The 19359-nt window shown below is 57.7% G+C and overlaps 1 protein-coding gene across 1 annotated transcript in view; it reads left to right on the top strand.

Moving 5' to 3' along the window:
- Positions 1–1501: 1501 nt before the first annotated feature.
- ncapd2 (non-SMC condensin I complex, subunit D2) overlaps positions 1502–19359 on the top strand; it is a gene marked incomplete at its 5' end in the record, with an annotated part of 41009 nt that continues 23151 nt past the window's right edge. The window contains 11 exons of the mRNA XM_041182440.1: positions 1502–1640; positions 3773–3857; positions 5653–5853; positions 8512–8693; positions 10649–10757; positions 10957–11080; positions 11669–11824; positions 13794–13971; positions 16777–16871; positions 16971–17051; positions 18817–19000. Of these exons, the coding sequence (XP_041038374.1) occupies positions 1502–1640; positions 3773–3857; positions 5653–5853; positions 8512–8693; positions 10649–10757; positions 10957–11080; positions 11669–11824; positions 13794–13971; positions 16777–16871; positions 16971–17051; positions 18817–19000 (1534 nt within the window). The remainder of the gene's footprint in view (positions 1641–3772; positions 3858–5652; positions 5854–8511; positions 8694–10648; positions 10758–10956; positions 11081–11668; positions 11825–13793; positions 13972–16776; positions 16872–16970; positions 17052–18816; positions 19001–19359) is intronic.

Below are 19359 nucleotides of genomic sequence, written 5' to 3' on the forward strand. Positions count from 1 at the left end.
CGCGTGGAGGGAGCTTTACTCTGTATCTAACACCGTGCTGTACCTGTCCTGGGATTGTTTGATGGGGACAGTGTAGAGGGAGCTTTACTCTGTATCTAACACCGTGCTGTACCTGTCCTGGGATTGTTTGATGGGGACAGTGTAGAGGGAGCTTTACTCTGTATCTAACCCCGTGCTGTACCTGTCCTGGGAGTGTTTGATGGGGACAGTGTAGAGGGAGCTTTACTCTGTATCTAACCCCGTGCTGTTCCTGTCCTGGGAGTGTTTGATGGGGGACGGTGTAGAGGGAGATTTACTCTGTATCTAACCCCGTGCTGTTCCTGTCCTGGGAGAGTTTGATGGGGACGGTATAGAGGGAGCTTTACTCTGTATCTAACCCCGTGCTGTACCTGTCCTGGGAGTGTTTGATGGGGACAGTGCAGAGGGAGATTTACTCTGTATCTAACCCCGTGCTGTACCTGTCCTGGGAGAGTTTGATGGGGACAGTGCAGAGGGAGATTTACTCTGTATCTAACCCCGTGCTGTACCTGTCCTGGGAGTGTTTGATGGGGACAGTGTAGAGGGAGCTTTACTTTGTATCTAACCCCGTGCTGTACCTGTCCTGGGAGTGTTTGATGGGGACGGTGTAGAGGGAGAATTACTCTGTATCTAACCCCGTGCTGTACCTGTCCTGGGAGTGTTTGATGGGTACACTGTAGAGGGAGCTTTACTCTGTATCTAACCCTGTGCTGTACCTGTCCTGGGAGTGTTTGATGGGGACATTTTAGAGGGAGATTTACTCTGTACCTAACCCCGTGCTGTACCTGTCCTGGGTGTGTTTGATGGGGACGGTGTAGAGTGAGCTTTACTCTGTATCTAACCCCGTGCTGTACCTGTCCTGGGAGTGTTTGATGGGGACGGTGTAGAGGGAGATTTACTCTGTACCTAACCCCGTGCTGTACCTGTCCTGGGTGTGTTTGATGGGGACGGTGTAGAGGGAGCTTTACTCTGTATCTAACCCCGTGCTGTACCTGTCCTGGGAGTGTTTGATGGGGACGGTGTAGAGGTAGCTTTACTCTGTATCTAACCCCGTGCTGTACCTGTCCTGGGAGTGTTTGATGGGGACAGTGTAGAGGGAGCTTTCCTCTGTATTTAACCCCGTGCTGTACCTGTCCTGGGAGTGTTTGATGGGGACAGTGTAGAGGGAGCTTTACTTTGTATCTAACCCCATGCTGTATCTATCCTGGGAGTGTTTGGTTGGGACGGTGTAGAGGGAGCTTTACTCTGTATCTAACCCCGTGCTGTACCTGTCCTGGGAGTGCTTGATGGGGACCATGTAGAGGTAGCTTTACTCTGTATCTCACCCCCTGCTGTACCTGTCCTGGGAGTGTTTGATGGGGACAGTGTAGAGGGAGCTTTCCTCTGTATCTCACCCCCTGCTGTACCTGTCCTGGGAGTGTTTGATGGGGACGGTGTAGAGGGAGCTTTACTCTGTATCTAACCCCCTGCTGTCTCTGCCCAGTGGCGAGCCGGAGATCGTTGGCAGTAACCTGGAGACCCTGTACACGGTGGGACTGGGACCGCGGGTTCGAGAGCAGCAGGATTACCAGCTGGCCCGAGACACCTGCCTCACCATCGGAAAACTGTCTTGCAACAGGAAGGTGAGCGACTTCAGAAACAACAAGTTGCCTTTCCCCCACTCCTTGCGCTCGTCATCTGAGGGTGTTATTCAGAATCACACAGTGTAGAAGAGGCCCCTTGGCCCATCGAGTCTGCACCGACACCGTGAGAAACACCTGATCCCATTTACCAACACTTTGCCCATAGCCTTGAATGTTATGACGTGCCAAGTGCTCATCCAGGTACTTTTTAAAGGATGTGAGGCAACCCGCCTCCACCACCCTCCCAGGCAGCACATTCCAGACCGTCACCACCCTCTGGAGAAAAAAGTTTTTCCTCACATCCCCCTAAACCTCCTGTCCCTCACCTTGAACTTATGTCCCCTCGTGACTGACCCTTCAACTAAGGGGAACAGCTGCTCCCTATCCAGCCTGTCCATGCCCCTCATAATCTTGTACACCTCGATCAGGTCACCCCTCAGTCTTCTCTGCTCCAACGAAAACAATCGCATACATGTTCACTTCGAACCAAGTTGCACGATACTGGGGAGAGGAGAGTGAAAACTCAGTCGGTGCTCGGTTTTCGGGAGCGTTTTAGCGGGGCCGGTGTGTTGGGGGGTGGAGGGGGTGCGGTGTGAAGGGGCGTGCGGAGATGTTTAGGGAGGGAATTCCAGAGCTCAGGGCCCCCCCCCCCCCCCAGGCAGCTTAAGGCACGGCCGCCAATGTCGGAACGACTGGGATCGGGGGGGCACTCAAAGTCGGAATTGGAGGAGATCGCGGAGGATGATAGGAGGTTACAGAGATAGGGAGGGCTATATAGGGCTGCAGGAGGTTACAGAGATAGGGAGGGTTGTAGGGGCTGGAGGAAGTTACCGAGATAGGGAGGGGTGTAGGGGCTGGAGGAGGTTACAGAGATAGGGAGGGCTGGAGGAGGTTACAGAGATAGGGAAGGGTGTAGCGGCTGGACGAGGTTACAGAGATAGGGAGGGTTGTAGAGGCTGTAGGAGGTTACAGAGATAGGGAGGTTTGTAGGGTCTGGAGGTGGTTACAGAGATAGGGAGGGTTGTAGGGGCTGGAGGAGGTTACAGAGATAGGGAGGGGTGTAGGGGCTGGAGGAGGTTACAGAGATAGGGAGGGGTGTAGGGGCTGGAGGAGGTGACAGATAGGGAGGGGTGTAGGGACTGGAGGAGGTTACAGAGATAGGGAGGGGTGTATGGGCTGGAGGAGGTTACAGAGATAGGGAGGTTTGTAGGGTCGTTACAAAGATAGGGAGGGTTGTAGGGGCTGGTGGAGGTTACAGAGATAGGGAGGGGTGTAGGGACTGGAGGAGGTTATAGAGATAGGGGTGTAGGGGCTGGAGGAGGTGACAGTTAGGGAGGGGTGTAGTGAATGGAGGATGTTACAGAGATAGGGAGGGTTGTAGGGGCTGGAGGAGGTTACAGAGATAGGGAGGGGTGTAGGGGCTGGAGGAGGTTACAGAGATAGGGGTGTTGGGGCTGAGGAGGTGACAGTTAGGGAGGGGTGTAGTGAATGGAGGAGGTTACAGAGATAGGAAGGGGTGTAGGGACTGGAGGAGGTTACAGAGATAGGGAGGGGTGTAGGGGCTGGAGGAGGTTACAGAGATAGGGAGGGTTGTAGGGGCTGGAGGACGTTACAGAGATAGGAAGGGGTGTAGGGGCTGGAGGAGGTTACAGAGATAGGGAGGATTGTAGGGGCTGGAGGAGGTTACAGAGATAGGGAGGAGTGTAGGGACTGGAGGAGGTTACAGAGATAGGGAGGGGTGTAGGGGCTGGAGGAGGTTACAGAGATAGGGAGGGGTGTAGGGGCTGGAGGAGGTTACAGAGATAGGGAGGGGTGTAGGGGCTGGAGGAGGTTACAGAGATAGGGAGGGGTGTAGGGGCTGGAGAAGGTTACAGAGATAGGGAGGGGTGTAGGGGCTGGAGGAGGTTACAGAGATAGGGAGGGGTGTAGGGGCTGGAGAAGGTTACAGAGATAGGGAGGGGTGTAGGGGCTGGAGGAGGTTACAGAGATAGGGAGGGGTGTAGGGGCTGGAGGAGGTTACAGAGATAGGGAGGGTGACGTTGGGCGGGTATGGGGAGTGGAGGTGGACGCGGAGTGTTTGAGAATGGAGCTCACTCATGCCCGGCTGATCTCTCTCTCTCTCTGTCTCCCAGATGATGCTCGGTGGTAGCTCTGCCCCCTTTCGCCTGCCACGCGATCACCCGCTGTTCGCCCACCTCTCAGATACTGTGACTGAAGGTAAGCTGGGGGCTGTGCCTGGTCTCGCGCTTCTCCCTCACCGCCTCACCCAGTTCAGCTTTACTCACTGCCGTTTCTCTCTCCCTCTCTCCCTCTCTTTCTCTCCCTCTCTGTCTCTCCCTCTCTGTCTCTCCCTCTCTGTCTCTCCCTCTCTGTCTCTCCCTCTCTGTCTCTCCCTCTCTGTCTCTCCCTCTCTGTCTCTCCCTCTCTGTCTCTCCCTCTCTGTCTCTCCCTCTCTGTCTCCCTCTCTGTCTCCCTCTCTGTCTCCCTCTCTGTCTCCCTCTCTGTCTCCCTCTCTGTCTCCCTCTCTGTCTCCCTCTCTGTCTCCCTCTCTGTCTCCCTCTCTGTCTCCCTCTCTCTCTCCCTCTCTCTCTCTGTCTCCCTCTCTCTCTCTGCCCCTCTCTCTCTCTGCCCCTCTCTCTCTCTGCCCCTCTCTCTCTCTGCCCCTCTCTCTCTCTGCCCCTCTCTCTCTCCATGCCCCTCTTCCCCCTCTGTCTCTCTTCCCCCTCTGTCTCTCTTCCCCCTCTGTCTCTCTTCCCCCTCTGTCTCTCTTCCCCCTCTGTCTCTCTTCCCCCTCTGTCTCTCTTCCCCCTCTGTCTCTCTTCCCCCTCTGTCTCTCTTCCCCCTCTGTCTCTCTTCCCCCTCTGTCTCTCTTCCCCCTCTGTCTCTCTTCCCCCTCTGTCTCTCTTCCCCCTCTGTCTCTCTTCCCCCTCTGTCTCTCTTCCCCCTCTGTCTCTCTTCCCCCTCTGTCTCTCTTCCCCCTCTGTCTCTCTTCCCCCTCTGTCTCTCTTCCCCCTCTGTCTCTCTTCCCCCTCTGTCTCTCTTCCCCCTCTGTCTCTCTTCCCCCTCTGTCTCTCTTCCCCCTCTGTCTCTCTTCCCCCTCTGTCTCTCTTCCCCCTCTGTCTCTCTTCCCCCTCTGTCTCTCTTCCCCCTCTGTCTCTCTTCCCCCTCTGTCTCTCTTCCCCCTCTGTCTCTCTTCCCCCTCTGTCTCTCTTCCCCCTCTGTCTCTCTTCCCCCTCTGCCTCTCTTCCCCCTCTGTCTCTCTTCCCCCTCTGTCTCTCTTCCCCCTCTGTCTCTCTTCCCCCTCTGTCTCTCTTCCCCCTCTGTCTCTCTTCCCCCTCTGTCTCTCTTCCCCCTCTGTCTCTCTTCCCCCTCTGTCTCTCTTCCCCCTCTGTCTCTCTTCCCCCTCTGTCTCTCTTCCCCCTCTGTCTCTCTTCCCCCTCTGTCTCTCTTCCCCCTCTGTCTCTCTTCCCCCTCTGTCTCTCTTCCCCCTCTGTCTCTCTTCCCCCTCTGTCTCTCTTCCCCCTCTGTCTCTCTTCCCCCTCTGTCTCTCTTCCCCCTCTGTCTCTCTTCCCCCTCTGTCTCTCTTCCCCCTCTGTCTCTCTTCCCCCTCTGTCTCTCTTCCCCCTCTGTCTCTCTTCCCCCTCTGTCTCTCTTCCCCCTCTGTCTCTCTTCCCCTCTGTCTCTCTTCCCCCTCTGTCTCTCTTCCCCCTCTGTCTCTCTTCCCCCTCTGTCTCTCTTCCCCCTCTGTCTCTCTTCCCCCTCTGTCTCTCTTCCCCCTCTGTCTCTCTTCCCCCTCTGTCTCTCTTCCCCCTCTGTCTCTCTTCCCCCTCTGTCTCTCTTCCCCCTCTGTCTCTCTTCCCCCTCTGTCTCTCTTCCCCCTCTGTCTCTCTTCCCCCTCTGTCTCTCTTCCCCCTCTGTCTCTCTTCCCCCTCTGTCTCTCTTCCCCCTCTGTCTCTCTTCCCCCTCTGTCTCTCTTCCCCCTCTGTCTCTGATCGTTCTTTTGCCCTCGCAGGTTTCTCCACACCGAGTCCCCACTGGCGCCCGTTTGCTGAGTCTGCCGTCTCGCTGGTGTACCAGCTGTCCGAGCACCCGGACCGCCTGTGCGGCCGCCTCCTGCTGCGCTGTGCCACCCTGCTGACCACCCACCAGGCCGCCGGGCAGGAGGCGGGGGCACCACCCGGCCAACACACGGAGGACTCCTCCGAGGGCAAAGGTAAGAGGTCACCCGAGGCTCGCACGGGGGCGGGCCTCCTCCGGTCACCTCGAGGGACCGGCAGGGCTTAGTCAAGGAGGCTGCTGTTAAATGATGGGTCGGGGGGAGGGAGGGTAAATGGGGATCGTTACAGAACAGCGGGATTAAGCGACCGACTAATCCCGGGATGAATACCTCGCCTGACGCAGTGCGACTTCCAGAGGACGTAGATCAGCCGGCGGGCAAGTGACCGATGAAGTTCAATGCGCAGAGAGGTGAAGTGATTCAGGTAGTGGGAGCTGAGGGACCTCCGGGATCCTGTTCAACGAACGACTGGCGTTTGTTTTTTGATGAGGAGAACAGAGAGGGTCGACGAGGGTAACGCGGTGGATGTGGTGTACCCGGACTTCCAGAAGGCGTTCGATTGCAGTGCCGCACAACGGACGCGTGATCGATGTTATATCTCACGGGATAAAGGGGAGACGGATAGGGAATGGGCTGGGTGATGGGAAACAGAGGGTAGTGGGTGTTTTCTCGGACTGCAGGAAGGTTTGTAGCCGAGTTCCACCGGGGGGGGGGTCAGTGTCGGGGACCCTTGCTCTTTCTGATGTGCACCAGCGACCTGGACCTGGGTGTGCGGGGCACACGTTCCTAAATCTGCGGACGATACGAGACTCGGAAGCGTTTTGGATGAGTGAGGAGGACAGTGTAGAACTTCAGAAGGATGTAGACTGGTTGGAGGAACGGGCAGACAAGTGGCAGACGGAGTTTCATGCAGGGAAGTGGGAAGTGATTGATTCTGGTCGAACGAACGTGGAGATACAATATAACATAAAGGGTACAATTCTAAAGGGGGTGCAGGGGGCGGAGGGAGCTGGGGGTATATGTGGGTAAATCATTGAAGGGGGCAGGACAGGTTGAGAGACCAGTTAAGGGAGCAGACAGTATCCTGGGCTTTATTAATAGGGGCAAAGAGCACAGGAGCAAGGAGGTTATGTTGACCTCGTACGAGACACTAGTTCGGCCTCAGTGGGAATATTGTGTCCGGTTCTGGGCTCCGCACTTTGGGAAGGATGTGACGGCACTGGAGAGAGAGAGAGAGAGAGAGAGAGCGCGGGAGAGAGAGAGAGAGAGCGCGGGAGAGAGAGAGAGAGAGCGCGGGAGAGAGAGAGAGAGAGAGCGCGGGGGAGAGAGAGAGAGAGAGAGAGCGCGGGAGAGAGAGAGAGAGAGAGCGCGGGAGAGAGAGAGAGAGAGCGCGGGAGAGAGAGAGAGCGCGGGAGAGAGAGAGAGAGAGCGCGGGAGAGAGAGAGAGAGCGCGGGAGAGAGAGAGAGAGCGCGGGAGAGAGAGAGAGAGAGCGCGGGAGAGAGAGAGAGAGCGCGGGAGAGAGAGAGAGAGAGCGCGGGAGAGAGAGAGAGAGCGCGGGAGAGAGAGAGAGAGCGCGGGAGAGAGAGAGAGAGCGCGGGAGAGAGAGAGAGAGAGAGCGCGGGAGAGAGAGAGAGAGAGAGAGCGCGGGAGAGAGAGAGAGAGAGCGCGGGAGAGAGAGAGAGCGCGGGAGAGAGAGAGAGAGAGCGCGGGAGAGAGAGAGAGAGAGCGCGGGAGAGAGAGAGAGAGAGCGCGGGAGAGAGAGAGAGAGAGAGCGCGGGAGAGAGAGAGAGAGAGCGCGGGAGAGAGAGAGAGAGCGCGCGGGAGAGAGAGAGAGAGCGCGCGGGAGAGAGAGAGAGAGCGCGCGGGAGAGAGAGAGAGAGCGCGCGGGAGAGCGCGCGGGAGAGAGAGAGCAGGAGGAAAGATTCACAGGGAGGGTTCCAGGGATGAGGAACTCCAGTTCCGCGGATCGATTGGAGACGTCGGGGGAATGTTCTCCTCGGAGAAGAGAAGGTCGAGGGGAGACTCGATCGAGGGGTTCGAAACCCCCGAGGGGGGGGCTTGGGGGGGGGTGGGGGGGGTGGTTGGTCTGGGACAGAAGTCGATCGGGAGGAACTGTTTCCCCGTTGAGGAGCGAGAACGCGAGGGACCCGGGTCGAAGGGGATTGGGGAAGAGAAGCGAGGGAGACACGAGGAGGAACTCCCTCACCCAGCGAGCGGTCAGGGTCTGGGAGGTGCTTCACGAGGTGGTGTGGGGGGGGGGGGTGCGGGAGGCAGGTTCGATCGAGGGAAAATTCTGAGCGCGTGGGAGGGAGGTGGAAGACCTGGCTCACTTTCAGAGCAAACAGCGTCGCATGACTCGCAGATGACTAGCCCAGCTCCCAGGACAAGGTGGAGAGAGTGAGAGAAGAGGGGGTGGGGGGGGAAAAGGAAGATCCCACACAGAACACACGAGTGTCTCACGCTCCCCGTCGCGAACCTCCAGGTTCGGGGGGAAAGAAGAGTCAGTCTCTCCAGGTCCTGGAGAATTCATCATCCCCCAATAGGATGAGGGGAGAGTCGATCGGGAGAAGCGACGGAGACACGAGGAGGAACTCTCTCACCCAGCGGGCGGTCAGGGTCTGGGAGGCGCTGCCCGAGGAGGGGAGGTGGGTGGGGGAGGCAGGTTCGATTGGTTGGGGGGGGGTGGGGGGGGGGGGGGGGTGGCGGGCAGAGACGGTGGAGGTTGGGGTTGTGGAGGAGAGACGGTGGAGGTTGTGGGGAGAGGTCTAAACTCGACGTGTCCTTTTTGCACCCCCCACCCCCGGCACCGGCAGACGACCCGGAATCCCAGCCCACCGTGCCGACCCGTCTGCTGGGCAACCTGGTGGCCCTGGTGGGTCAAGTGGCCCTCCAGCAGATGCTGCACCTGGAGCGCGCCGTCGGGCCTGAGATGCAGCGCCGCCGGCTGCACCGCGAGCAGCAGGAGGCGAAGCGGAAGCTGAAGGAGCGAGCCAAGGTGAGAGAGAGAGAGAGCGGACCCCCGGCCCTCCCCTCCCCCCACCCCCCCAGTGGCTGGCCCCAACCCCTCACCACCACCCCCCCCCCACCCCAGGCGCATCCATACCCTTCACTCGCCTCCCCCAGCACCGCCCCACCGACGTCCACTCCAGTCGGGGAGGAGCGCCCCCCCCCCCCACCGTCCCCCTTCCCCGCAGCCTCCAATCGAGGTGCGTCCTTGGCCTCGCTTCCCCCCCAACCTCCTCCCCTCCCCCTCACACTGCGTCAGGACACCTCGCCCTCCCCTCGACCTGCGCCGTGACCCCTTCTTACAGACTCTTCTTCCCCTCCCCCCACCCCCCCCAACAGCGCCCCCTCCCCTCCAAGAGAGATGGATCATAAGATCATTAGGAGCAAGGGTAGGCCATTCGGCCCCTCGAGCCTGCTCCACCATTCGGTAAGATCGTGGCTGATCTGATTGAGGTCTCCACTCCCCCCTCAATAACCCTCAACTCCCTTGTTGATCGAAAATCTATCTCAACCGACGGTGCTGACCGCTATTGACACCTACTCCCGGCCAGTGTCTTTAACACAATCATTACCACTCCCTTTGTCTGTCTTCCTTTGTCATTTAATCTTCCCTGCCCTGTAAGCTATGCCTGACCTCTTTTGCTCCACCTACACCCCCGCTTAACTTTCAATCTTCCCCCCTCCCCGTCGTTCAAAAACCCGTCTACCTCAGCCTCGAATATATTCACTGACCGCCTCCGCCGCTCTCTGGGGGAGAGAATTCCACAGACTGACCACCCTCCCAGAGAAGAAATTCCTCCTCATCTCCATCTTCAATGGGAGACCCCTTATTCTGAAACTGTGACCCCCCCCACCCCTCGTTCTAGATTTCCCCCATGAGGGGGAAACATCCTCTCAGCATCCAGCCTATCGAGGAACCCGCCCCCGCCCCACCCACCACCACCACCGGTAAGGATCTTATACGTTTCAATAAGATTGCCTCTCAATCTTCTAAACTCCAACGGGTACGGGCCCAACCTGCTCAACCTCTCCTCGTAAGACAAAACCCCCTTCGTTCCAGGGATCGGCCCAGTGAACCTCCTCTGAACTGTCTCCTGAAGCAGATACATCTATTTACAGCTAAGGAGACCACAACTCTACGCAGTACTCCAGCTGCGGACTCGCCAAGGCCCTGTGCAGCTCAACCTCTCCCTCGTAAGACAAAACCCCCTTCATCCCAGGGATCGGCCCAGTGAACCTCCTCCGAACTGTCTCTAAAGCAGTTATATCTATTTATAAATAAGCAGACCACAACTCTATGCAGTACTCCAGTTGCGGACTCGCCAAGGCCCTGGATAGCTCAACCTCTCCCTCGTAAGACAAAACCCCCTTCGTCCCAGGGATCGGCCCAGTGAACCTCCTCTGAACTGTCTCCTAAAGCAGTTACATCTATTTACAGCTAAGGAGACCACAACTCTTCGCAGTACTCCAGCTGCGGACTCGCCGAGGCCCTGTACAGCTCAACCTCTCCCTCGTAAGACAAAAACCCCTTCGTCCATGGGATTGGCCCAGGGAACCTCCTCTGAAGTTATATCTGTTTACAACTAAGGAGACCACAACTCTACGCAGTACTCCAGCTGCGGACACGCCAAGGCCCTGTACAAGTCAACCTCTCCCTCGTAAGACAAAACCCCCTTCGTCCCAGGGATCAGCCCAGTGAACCTCCTCTGAACTGTCTCCTGAAGTAGTTACATCTATTTACAAATAAGCAGACCACAACTCTACGCAGTACTCCAGCTGCGGACTCGCCAAGGCCTTGGACAGCTCAACCTCTCCCTCGTAAGACAAACCCCCCCCCCATCGTCCCAGTGAAGCTCCTCCGAACGGCTCCCAATGCGACCGTACCCCTGCGTCGGTAAGGGGCCCAGGGCCTTTGTAAAAGGTTTTGTTTCTCTCCCCCGACAGAGAGCCAGCACCAGCGCCATTGAGGAAGAGCTGGGGCTGGCGGAGACCTCCGCCGATGACACCGAGTCCGAGCTGGTCCGCAGGATCTGTGACGTGGAGCTGTTGGACGGTGCGTGGGACTCTCCTTCCCTTCCTCGTTTTACCCCGCACCCGGGACTGGGCTTTGGGGGTTGGCGGGGGTGGGAGGGTGGGGTGGTGGTGGCGATCGGACAGGTCGGGTGGAGCGTACGCCGGGTTCTGGCGGGGGGGGTGGGGTGGAGGTGCAAGTTGTTAAAAATTTCAACGTTCCCCCAACCCCCTGTCTGCAGATCGCCAACTTCTGTCCGCCTTCGTGCCCCTGATCGTGAAGATCTGCACCAGCCCGGGCAGGTACAACGACCCGGACCTGTGCACCGCCTCCTGTCTCGCCCTCTGCAAGATCGCCATGGTCAGGTAGGGGAGCGGGCGGATGGCTTGTGCTCTGGGGCGTTTCTGGGTTCCTGGGAGTTGGGTGGCGGGTTGGGGGGGAGTGGGGGAGGTGATGATCGTTCAGGATGGCGTGCGCTGGTAAAGGGCGGGGGGGAAGGGTGATCGTCAGGCCAATCCGGTCACTCTTCAGGGAACCTGGCAGCACCCCCCCCTACCCCACCCCCTTTTATTTTTGGCGTTGCTGAAGAAAGAGACACACTGTCGAAGCTTTTCACCTTGGACTCATCAGGACAGGTGCAAGAATGCCAAATTTCCGAGGGAGCAATAATTCATACCGCATGAGGGCAAAGGTGCCCATCGGTTGGTGAGCCAGCTCTGGTCGAGGCGTTGCCAGGGAACTGTTGTCCCCCGAAAAAGGGAAGCAACACCTGGACATGTCCCCTTTTGCGCGCAGAGGTCAGGTTCTTGCGTATGAGCATATGTAGCTTCTAGCACGTGTAAGTGAGCCGCGTGGTGAGGCGGGTTGGTGTCCTTCTCGGCGCACTTGGTATTGTCCAGCGAGTGCTGTCCTTTTATTTTTCCTCCTCTCTCTATTTTCCACCCGCCGATCAGCCACGATTTCTGTGAGAAGCAGCTTCGCCTCCTGTTCACGATGCTGGAGAAATCAGCCCTGCCCATCATCCGCGCCAATACCATGGTGGCCCTCGGAGACCTGTCCTTCCGCTTCCCCAACCTCATCGAGCCCTGGACGCCGCACCTCTACGCCAGGTAAGCCGCCTCGCCGCCCAGCCTAGCGCAGAGCAACCCTCGGCTCTGCCCCGTCACACTGCTGGTGCCTTCAGCCCCGCCTCGTCCAGCTGTCGTGGCGCCAGTGGATCAGAGACTGGCCAGGAATAGCGGGTGTGAGGCACGAGCGGATCAGAAGACTGACTGCGAATAGCGGGCGTGAGGTGCGAATGGATCAGAAACTGACCGAATAGCGAGCGTGAGGTGAGAGAGGATCAAGAGACTGGCCAGGAATATTGGGAGTGAGGTGCAAGCAGATCAGAGACTGACCGTGGATAGCGGGTGTGAGATGTGAATGGATCAGGGACTGACTGAATAGCAGGCGTGTGGTGCAAGCAGGTCAGAAACTGACTGAGTAGCGAGTGTGAGATGTGAACGGATCAGGGACTGACTGAATAGTGAGTGTGAGGTGCAAGCAGATCAGAAACTGACTGAATAGCGAGTATGAGATGTGAACAGATCAGAAACTGACTGAATAGCGAGCGTGAGATGTGAACGGATCAGGGACTGACTGTGAATAGCGAGCATGAGGTGCAAGCAGATCAGAAACTGACTGAATAGCGAGCGTGAGATGTGAACGGATCAGGAACTCACTGTGAATAGTGAGTGTGAGGTGCAAGCAGATCAGAAACTGACTGAATAGCGAGTGTGAGATGTGAACGGATCAGGAACTCACTGTGAATAGTGAGTGTGAGGTGCAAGCAGATCAGAAACTGACTGAACAGCGAGTGTGAGATGTGTACGGATCAGAAACTAACTGTGAATAGCGAGCGTGAGGTGCAAGCAGATCAGAAACTGACTGAACAGCGAGTGTGAGATGTGAACGGATCAGGAACTGACTGAATAGTGAGCGTGAGGTGCAAGCAGATCAGAAACTAACTGAATAGCGAGAGTGAGATGTGAATGGATCAGAAACTGACTGAATAGCGAGTGTGAGATGTGAACGGACCAGGAACTGACTGAATAGCAAGCGTGAGGTGCAAGCAGATCAGAAACTGACTGAATAGCGAGCGTGTGGTGTGAACAGATCAGGGACTGACTGAATAGCGAGCGTGAGATGCAAGCAGATCAGAGGCTGGGCAAGAGCAGCAGGTGTGAGATGGGATTGGATCAGAGACTGATATAGAGTTATAAGGCATGAGCGAGGTATTTTCCAATCAGGAACACAGGGCACTGGGGGGTTTGGCACAGTTGGGGATAAGATTTACTGAGTGACAGTGTGAGGGAGATGGATTAACATCAGTAGAGATACAGTCAGTAACACAGGGCGCTGGGTGGAGAAGGGTTACTGAGTGACAGCGTGAGGGATCTGGATTAACATCAGTAGAGATACAGTCAGTAACACAGGGCGCTGGGGGGAGAAGGGTTACTGAGTGACAGTGTGAGGGAGCTGGATTAACTTCAGTAGAGATACAGTCAGTAACAGGTCACTGGGGGGGAGAGGGGTTACTGAGTGAAAGTGTGAGGGAGCTGGTTTAACATCAGTAGAGATACAGTCAGTAACACAGGGCGTTGGGGGGAGAGGGGTTACTGATTGACAGTGCGAGGGAGCTGAATTAACATGAGGAGAGATACAGTCAGTAACACAGGGCGCTGGGGGGAGAGGGGTTACTGAGTGACAGTGTGAGGGAGCTGGATTAACATCAGTAGAGATACAGTCAGTAACACAGGGCGCTGGGGGGAGAAGGGTTACTGAGTGACAGTGTGAGGGAGCTGGATTATCAGTAGAGATACAGTCAGTAACACAGGGCGCTGCGGGGAGAGGGGTTAGTCAGTGACAGTCTGAGGGAGCTGGATTAACACCAGTAGAGATACAGTCAGTAACACAGGGCGCTGGGGGGAGAGGGGTTACTGAGTGACAGTGCGAGGGAGCTGGATTAACATCAGTAGAGATACACTGTGCTGCTCCGATGCTTTTCTGCTCTCTCAACTGCCCCTCTCCCTTGTACAGGCTGCGGGACAGCTCTGCGGCCGTGCGCCGTACAGCTCTCATCGTGATGACGCACCTGATCCTCAAGGACATGGTCAAGGTCAAAGGTCAGATCAGCGAAATGGCCGTGCTGGTCATCGATGAGGATGACAGCATCGCCTTGCTGGCCCGCAGTTTCTTTAACGAGCTGTCAAACAAGGTACACCCGGGGGGTGGAGGGGTGTGAGTCGGTGGGGGGAGGGCAGAGAAGAGACGGGACTGGGGTGGGAGCTGGAGGCGGGGGCTAGGGGAGTGTCCCGTCCATTTGGAGCATGGGAGGCAGGATTGTGGGAATTCTGGACAATTTCAGAGACGTGTGGGGGACACAAACTGGGCTGGGAGTGTGTGTGGGGGATATGGAAGGGAGCGGTACATCCTGGGCTGTGGGAGTGTGAGATACAGTCTGGGCTGGGAGTGTGTGGGATATGGGAGTGAGGGATACAGTCTGGGCTGGGAGTGTGTGGGATATGGGAGTGAGGGATACAGTCTGGGCTGGGAGTGTGTGGGATATGGGAGTCAGAGATACAGTCTGGGCTGGGAGTGTGTGGGATATGGGAGTGAGGGATGCAGTCTGGGCTGGGAGTGTGTGGGATATGGGAGTGAGGGATACAGTCTGGGCTGGGAGTGTGTGGGATATGGGAGTCAGAGATACAGTCTGGGCTGGGAGTGTGTGGGATATGGGATTGAGAGATACAGTCTGGGCTGGGAGTGTGTGAGATATGGGAGTGAGGGATACAGTCTGGGCTGGGAGTGTGTGAGATATAGGAGGGAGCGATACAGCCTGGGCTGTGGGAGTGTGAGATACAGCCTGGGTTGGAAGCGTGGGATATGGGATTGAGGGATACAGTCTGGGCTGGGAGTGTGTGGGATATGAGAGTGAGAGATACAGTCTGGGCTGGGAGTGTGTGGGATATGAGAGTGAGAGATACAGTCTGGGCTGGGAGTGTGTGGGATATGGGATTGAGGGATACAGTCTGGGCTGGGAGTGTGTGGGATATGGGATTGAGGGATACAGTCTGGGCTGGGAGTGTGTGGGATATGAGAGTGAGATTTACAATCTGGGTTGAGGGGGTGCGGGGTGTGTGAGATATAGCTTGGGATGGGGGAGTCTGGGATATGGGACTGAGAGATACAGTCTGAGAGTGTGTGGGATATGAGAGTGAGAGATGCAGTCTGATAAGGGAGTCCATCTCTCGTGCAGCCTCCTGTTGATGAACATGGAGAGACACTGCAACCTGATGTCTTTTACTTTCATCTCTCCCTCTCTCTGCCTTGTCTCCTTTCTTTCTCTCTATATAATCTCTCTCTCTCTCTCTCTCTGTGTCTGCCCCTCTCCCCACCTCTCTCTCTCTCTCTGTCTGCCCCTCTCTCTCTCTCCCTCTCTATCTCTCTGTCTGCCCCTCTCTCTCTCTCCCTCTCCCTCTCTCTGTCTGCCCCTCTCTCTCTCTCCCTCTCCCTTTCTCTGTCTGCCCCTCTCCCTCTCTCTCTCTCCCTCTCCCTCTCTCTGTCTGCCCCTCTCTCTCTCTCCCTCTCCCTTTCTCTGTCTGCCCCTCTCCCTTTCTCTGTCTGCCCCTCTCCCTCTCTCTGTCTGCCCCTCTCCCTCTCTCTGTCTGCTCCTCTCCCTCTCTCTGTCTGCCCCTCTCCCTCTCTCTCTCTGTCTGCCTCTCTCTCTCTCTCTCTCTCTCTCTCTCTCTGTCTCTCTCTCTGTCTCTCTCTCTGTCTCTCTCTCTGTCTCTCTCTCTGTCTCTCTCTCTCTGTCTGCCTCTCTCTCTCTGTCTGCCTCTCTCTCTCTCTCTCTCTCTCTGTCTGCCTCTCTCCCTCTCTCTCTCTCTGTCTCTCTCTCTCTGTCTCTCTCTCTCCCTCTCTCTCTCTCTCTCTCTCTCTCTCTGCCCCTCTCTCTCTCTCCCTCTCCCTCTCTCTGTCTGCCCCTCTCCCTCTCTCTGTCTGCCCCTCTCCCTCTCTCCCTCTCTGTCTGCCCCTCTCTCTCTCTCCCTCTCCCTCTCTCTGTCTGCCCCTCTCCCTCTCTCTGTCTGCCCCTCTCCCTCTCTCTGTCTGCCCCTCTCCCTCTCTCTGTCTGCCTCTCTCTCTCTCTCTCTCTGTGCCCCTCTCCCTCTCTCTTTCTGTCTGCCTCCCTCTTTCTCTCCCTCTCTCTCCCCCCTCTTTCTCTCTCCCCCCCTCTTTCTCTCTCCCCCCCTCTTTCTCTCTCCCCCCCTCTTTCTCTCTCCCCCCATCTTTCTCTCTCCCCCCCTCTTTCTCTCTCCCCCCCTCTTTCTCTCTCCCCCCCTCTTTCTCTCTCCCCCCCTCTTTCTCTCTCCCCCCCTCTTTCTCTCTCCCCCCCTCTTTCTCTCTCCCCCCCTCTTTCTCTCTCCCCCCCTCTTTCTCTCTCCCCCCCTCTTTCTCTCTCCCCCCCTCTTTCTCTCTCCCCCCCTCTTTCTCTCTGTCCCCTTTTTCTCTCTCCCCCCCTCTTTCTCTCTCCCCCCCTCTTTCTCTCTCCCCCCCTCTTTCTCTCTCCCCCCCTCTTTCTCTCTCCCCCCCTCTTTCTCTCTCCCCCCCTCTTTCTCTCTCCCCCCCTCTTTCTCTCTCCCCCCCTCTTTCTCTCTCCCCCCCTCTTTCTCTCTCCCCCCCCTCTTTCTCTCTCCCCCCCTCTTTCTCTCTCCCCCCCCTCTTTCTCTCTCCCCCCCTCTTTCTCTCTCCCCCCCTCTTTCTCTCTCCCCCCCTCTTTCTCTCTCCCCCCCTCTTTCTCTCTCCCCCCCTCTTTCTCTCTCCCCCCCTCTTTCTCTCTCCCCCCCTCTTTCTCTCTCCCCCCCTCTTTCTCTCTCCCTCCCTCTTTCTCTCTCTCTCTCTGTGTCTGTCTCTCTCTCTCTCTCTCTGTCTGCCCCTCTCCCTCTCTCTCTCTCTCTCTCTTTCTGCCCCTCCCCCTCTCTCTCTCTCTCTCTCTCTCTCTGCCCCTCTCGCTCTCTCACAGGGGAACGCCGTGTACAATCTCCTCCCTGACATCATCAGCCGTTTGTCGGACCCAGAGTGCGGTGTTGAGGAGGAGCTGTTCCAAACCATCATGAGGTAGGGCCTGTCTCCCCACCCCTCACCTCCTTCCCGGGTTCCCACGTAGCTGTGTCTGCCGGCGTTTAAACCTGCCCTGTCCTCTTCTCCCCACCTCAGGCAGATGTTCCGCTACATCACCAAGGACAAGCAGACCGAGAGCCTGGTGGAGAAGCTCTGTCAGAGATTCCGGACCGCCAGGTGAGTGCTCGGGTCTCCCTTAACCCCCCCCCACCCCACCTCCGAGACTGTCTGCGACCCAGCCCGTCTCCCCGCCGTCTCCGCCAAGGTTCCCTCGGCGCGCCCCTGGGACGATGGGGCTTTGTCTTAGGAGGGAGCGGTCGAGCAGGTTAGGGCCGTGCCTAGTGGAGCTTAGAAGAATGAGCGGCCATCTTGTTGAAAGATGCTGATGGGGGGGCGGTGGTGAGAGGATGTTTCCCACCCCCCCATCGTGGGGGAATCTAGAACGAGCGGAGGGGGGATCTCAGTTTCAGAGTAAGGGGTTTCCCGTTGAAGACGGAGACGTGGATGAATTTCTACTCTCGGAGGGTGGGTCGATTTGTGGAATTCTCTCTCCCCCACCCCACACCCCCCGCCCCCTAGAGAACGGTGGGGGTTGGGTCAGTGAATATATGCGAGGCTGAGTTAGACAGATCTTCGATTGACGAGGGGATCGAGGGTTATTGGGGGGGGCGGTGACAGATGTAAAGCGGAGTCAAGGCGACAATCAGAACAGGGAAGAATTGGAGATTTACCTTAATTCTCCCCCCCCCCCCCACCCCCGCACTGTATGAAGACGTCCTTCCTAACGTCTGCCCTGCCGGACCTGGCTCTGGTTTTAAGGTTTCCCCCATCAGCCCCGGGGGGAGTGCCGCACTGTCGGAGGGTCAGTGCTGAGGGAGTGCCACACTGTCAGAGGGTCAGTGCTGAGGGAGCGCCGCACTGTCGGAGGGTCAGTACTGAGGGAGAGCCGCACTGTCGGAGGGTCAGTGCTGAGGGAGAGCCGCACTGTCGGAGGGTCAGTGCTGAGGGAGAGCCGCACTGTCGGAGGGTCAGTGCTGAGGGAGAGCCGCACTGTCGGAGGGTCAGTGCTGAGGGAGAGCCGCACTGTCGGAGGGTCAGTGCTGAGGGAGAGCCGCACTGTCGGAGGGTCAGTGCTGAGGGAACACCGCACTGTCGGAGGGTCAGTACTGAGGGAGTGCCGCACTGTCCGAGGGTCAGTACTGAGGGAGAGCCGCACTGTGGGAGTGTCAGTACTGAGGGAGAGAGGCACTGTCCGAGGGTCAGTACTGAGGGAGTGCCGCACTGTCCGAGGGTCAGTACTGAGGGAGAGCCGCACTGTGGGAGTGTCAGTACTGAGGGAGAGAGGCACTGTCCGAGGGTCAGTACTGAGGGAGTGCCGCACTGTGGGAGGATCAGTGCTGAGGGAGAGCCGCACTGTCGGAGGGTCAGTACTGAGGGAGAGCCGCACTGTCGGAGGGTCAGTACTGAAGGAGCGCCGCACTGTCGGAGGGTCAGTGCTGAGGGAGAGCCGCACTGTCGGAGGGTCAGTACTGAGGGAGAGCCACACTGTCGGAGGGTCAGTACTGAGGGAGCGCCGCACTGTCGGAGGGTCAGTACTGAGGGAGCGCCGCACTGTCGGAGGGTCAGTGCTGAGGGAGACTACTTTAAAATGACGAATTATCACATGGCTGTTTGTGGGAGCTCCCTGTGCGTGAACCGTCGGCTGCGCGCCTGTCCTAACAACGGGACTCGCGCTTTGAAAAGGAGGAGACAGTCGCCATACAAACGTGAGCCCCTTGAGCTCTGGGCTTTGCCGTGTTACTTGCAGCTGGTCTCCCTCGCAGTCCGAGGCTCTCACTGCTTCGCGTCCTCCCGTGTTGTGACACAGCCGTTCACTGCCTCTGACTAACCTTCCTTCTCCCTGTCTCCCCTCCCTCCCTCCCTCTCTCCCTCCCCGGCACAGGCTGGAGAGGCAGCACCGAGACCTGGCCTTCTGCTTGGCCCTGCTCCCAGCCTCCGAGCGAGGCCTCCGCAAGATGCAGGAGAACTTTGAGTGCTTCGCAGACAAGCTCAGTGATGGGGCCGTCTACCAGCATCTGCTGGGCATCGCGGGGAGACTGCACCGAACCATCAAACCCGACCTGAAGGTAAAGAGAGGGGGGGGGTGGGGGCGTGGGGGGGTGCCCAGACTGGGGCACAGCCTGTGGATGGGAGACATTCAGCATCTCTCTCGCCCTCTGTGTGTGTGTGTCTCGCCCTCTGTGTGTGTGTGTCTGTGTGTGTGTGTGTCTCTCGCCCTCTGTGTCTGTGTGTGTGTGTGTGTCTCTCTCGCCCTATGTGTCTGTGTGTGTCTCTCGCGCCCTATGTGTCTGTGTGTGTGTCTCTCGTCCTCTGTGTCTGTGTGTGTGTGTGTCTCTCGCTCTCTGTGTGTGTGTGTGTCTCTCGCTCTCTGTGTGTGTGTGTGTCTCTCGCCCTGTGTCTGTGTGTGTGTCTCTCGCCCTCTGTG

The sequence above is a fragment of the Carcharodon carcharias genome (assembly GCF_017639515.1).
Source record: "Carcharodon carcharias isolate sCarCar2 chromosome 40 unlocalized genomic scaffold, sCarCar2.pri SUPER_40_unloc_8, whole genome shotgun sequence".
Taxonomy (NCBI): Eukaryota; Metazoa; Chordata; class Chondrichthyes; order Lamniformes; family Lamnidae; genus Carcharodon; species Carcharodon carcharias.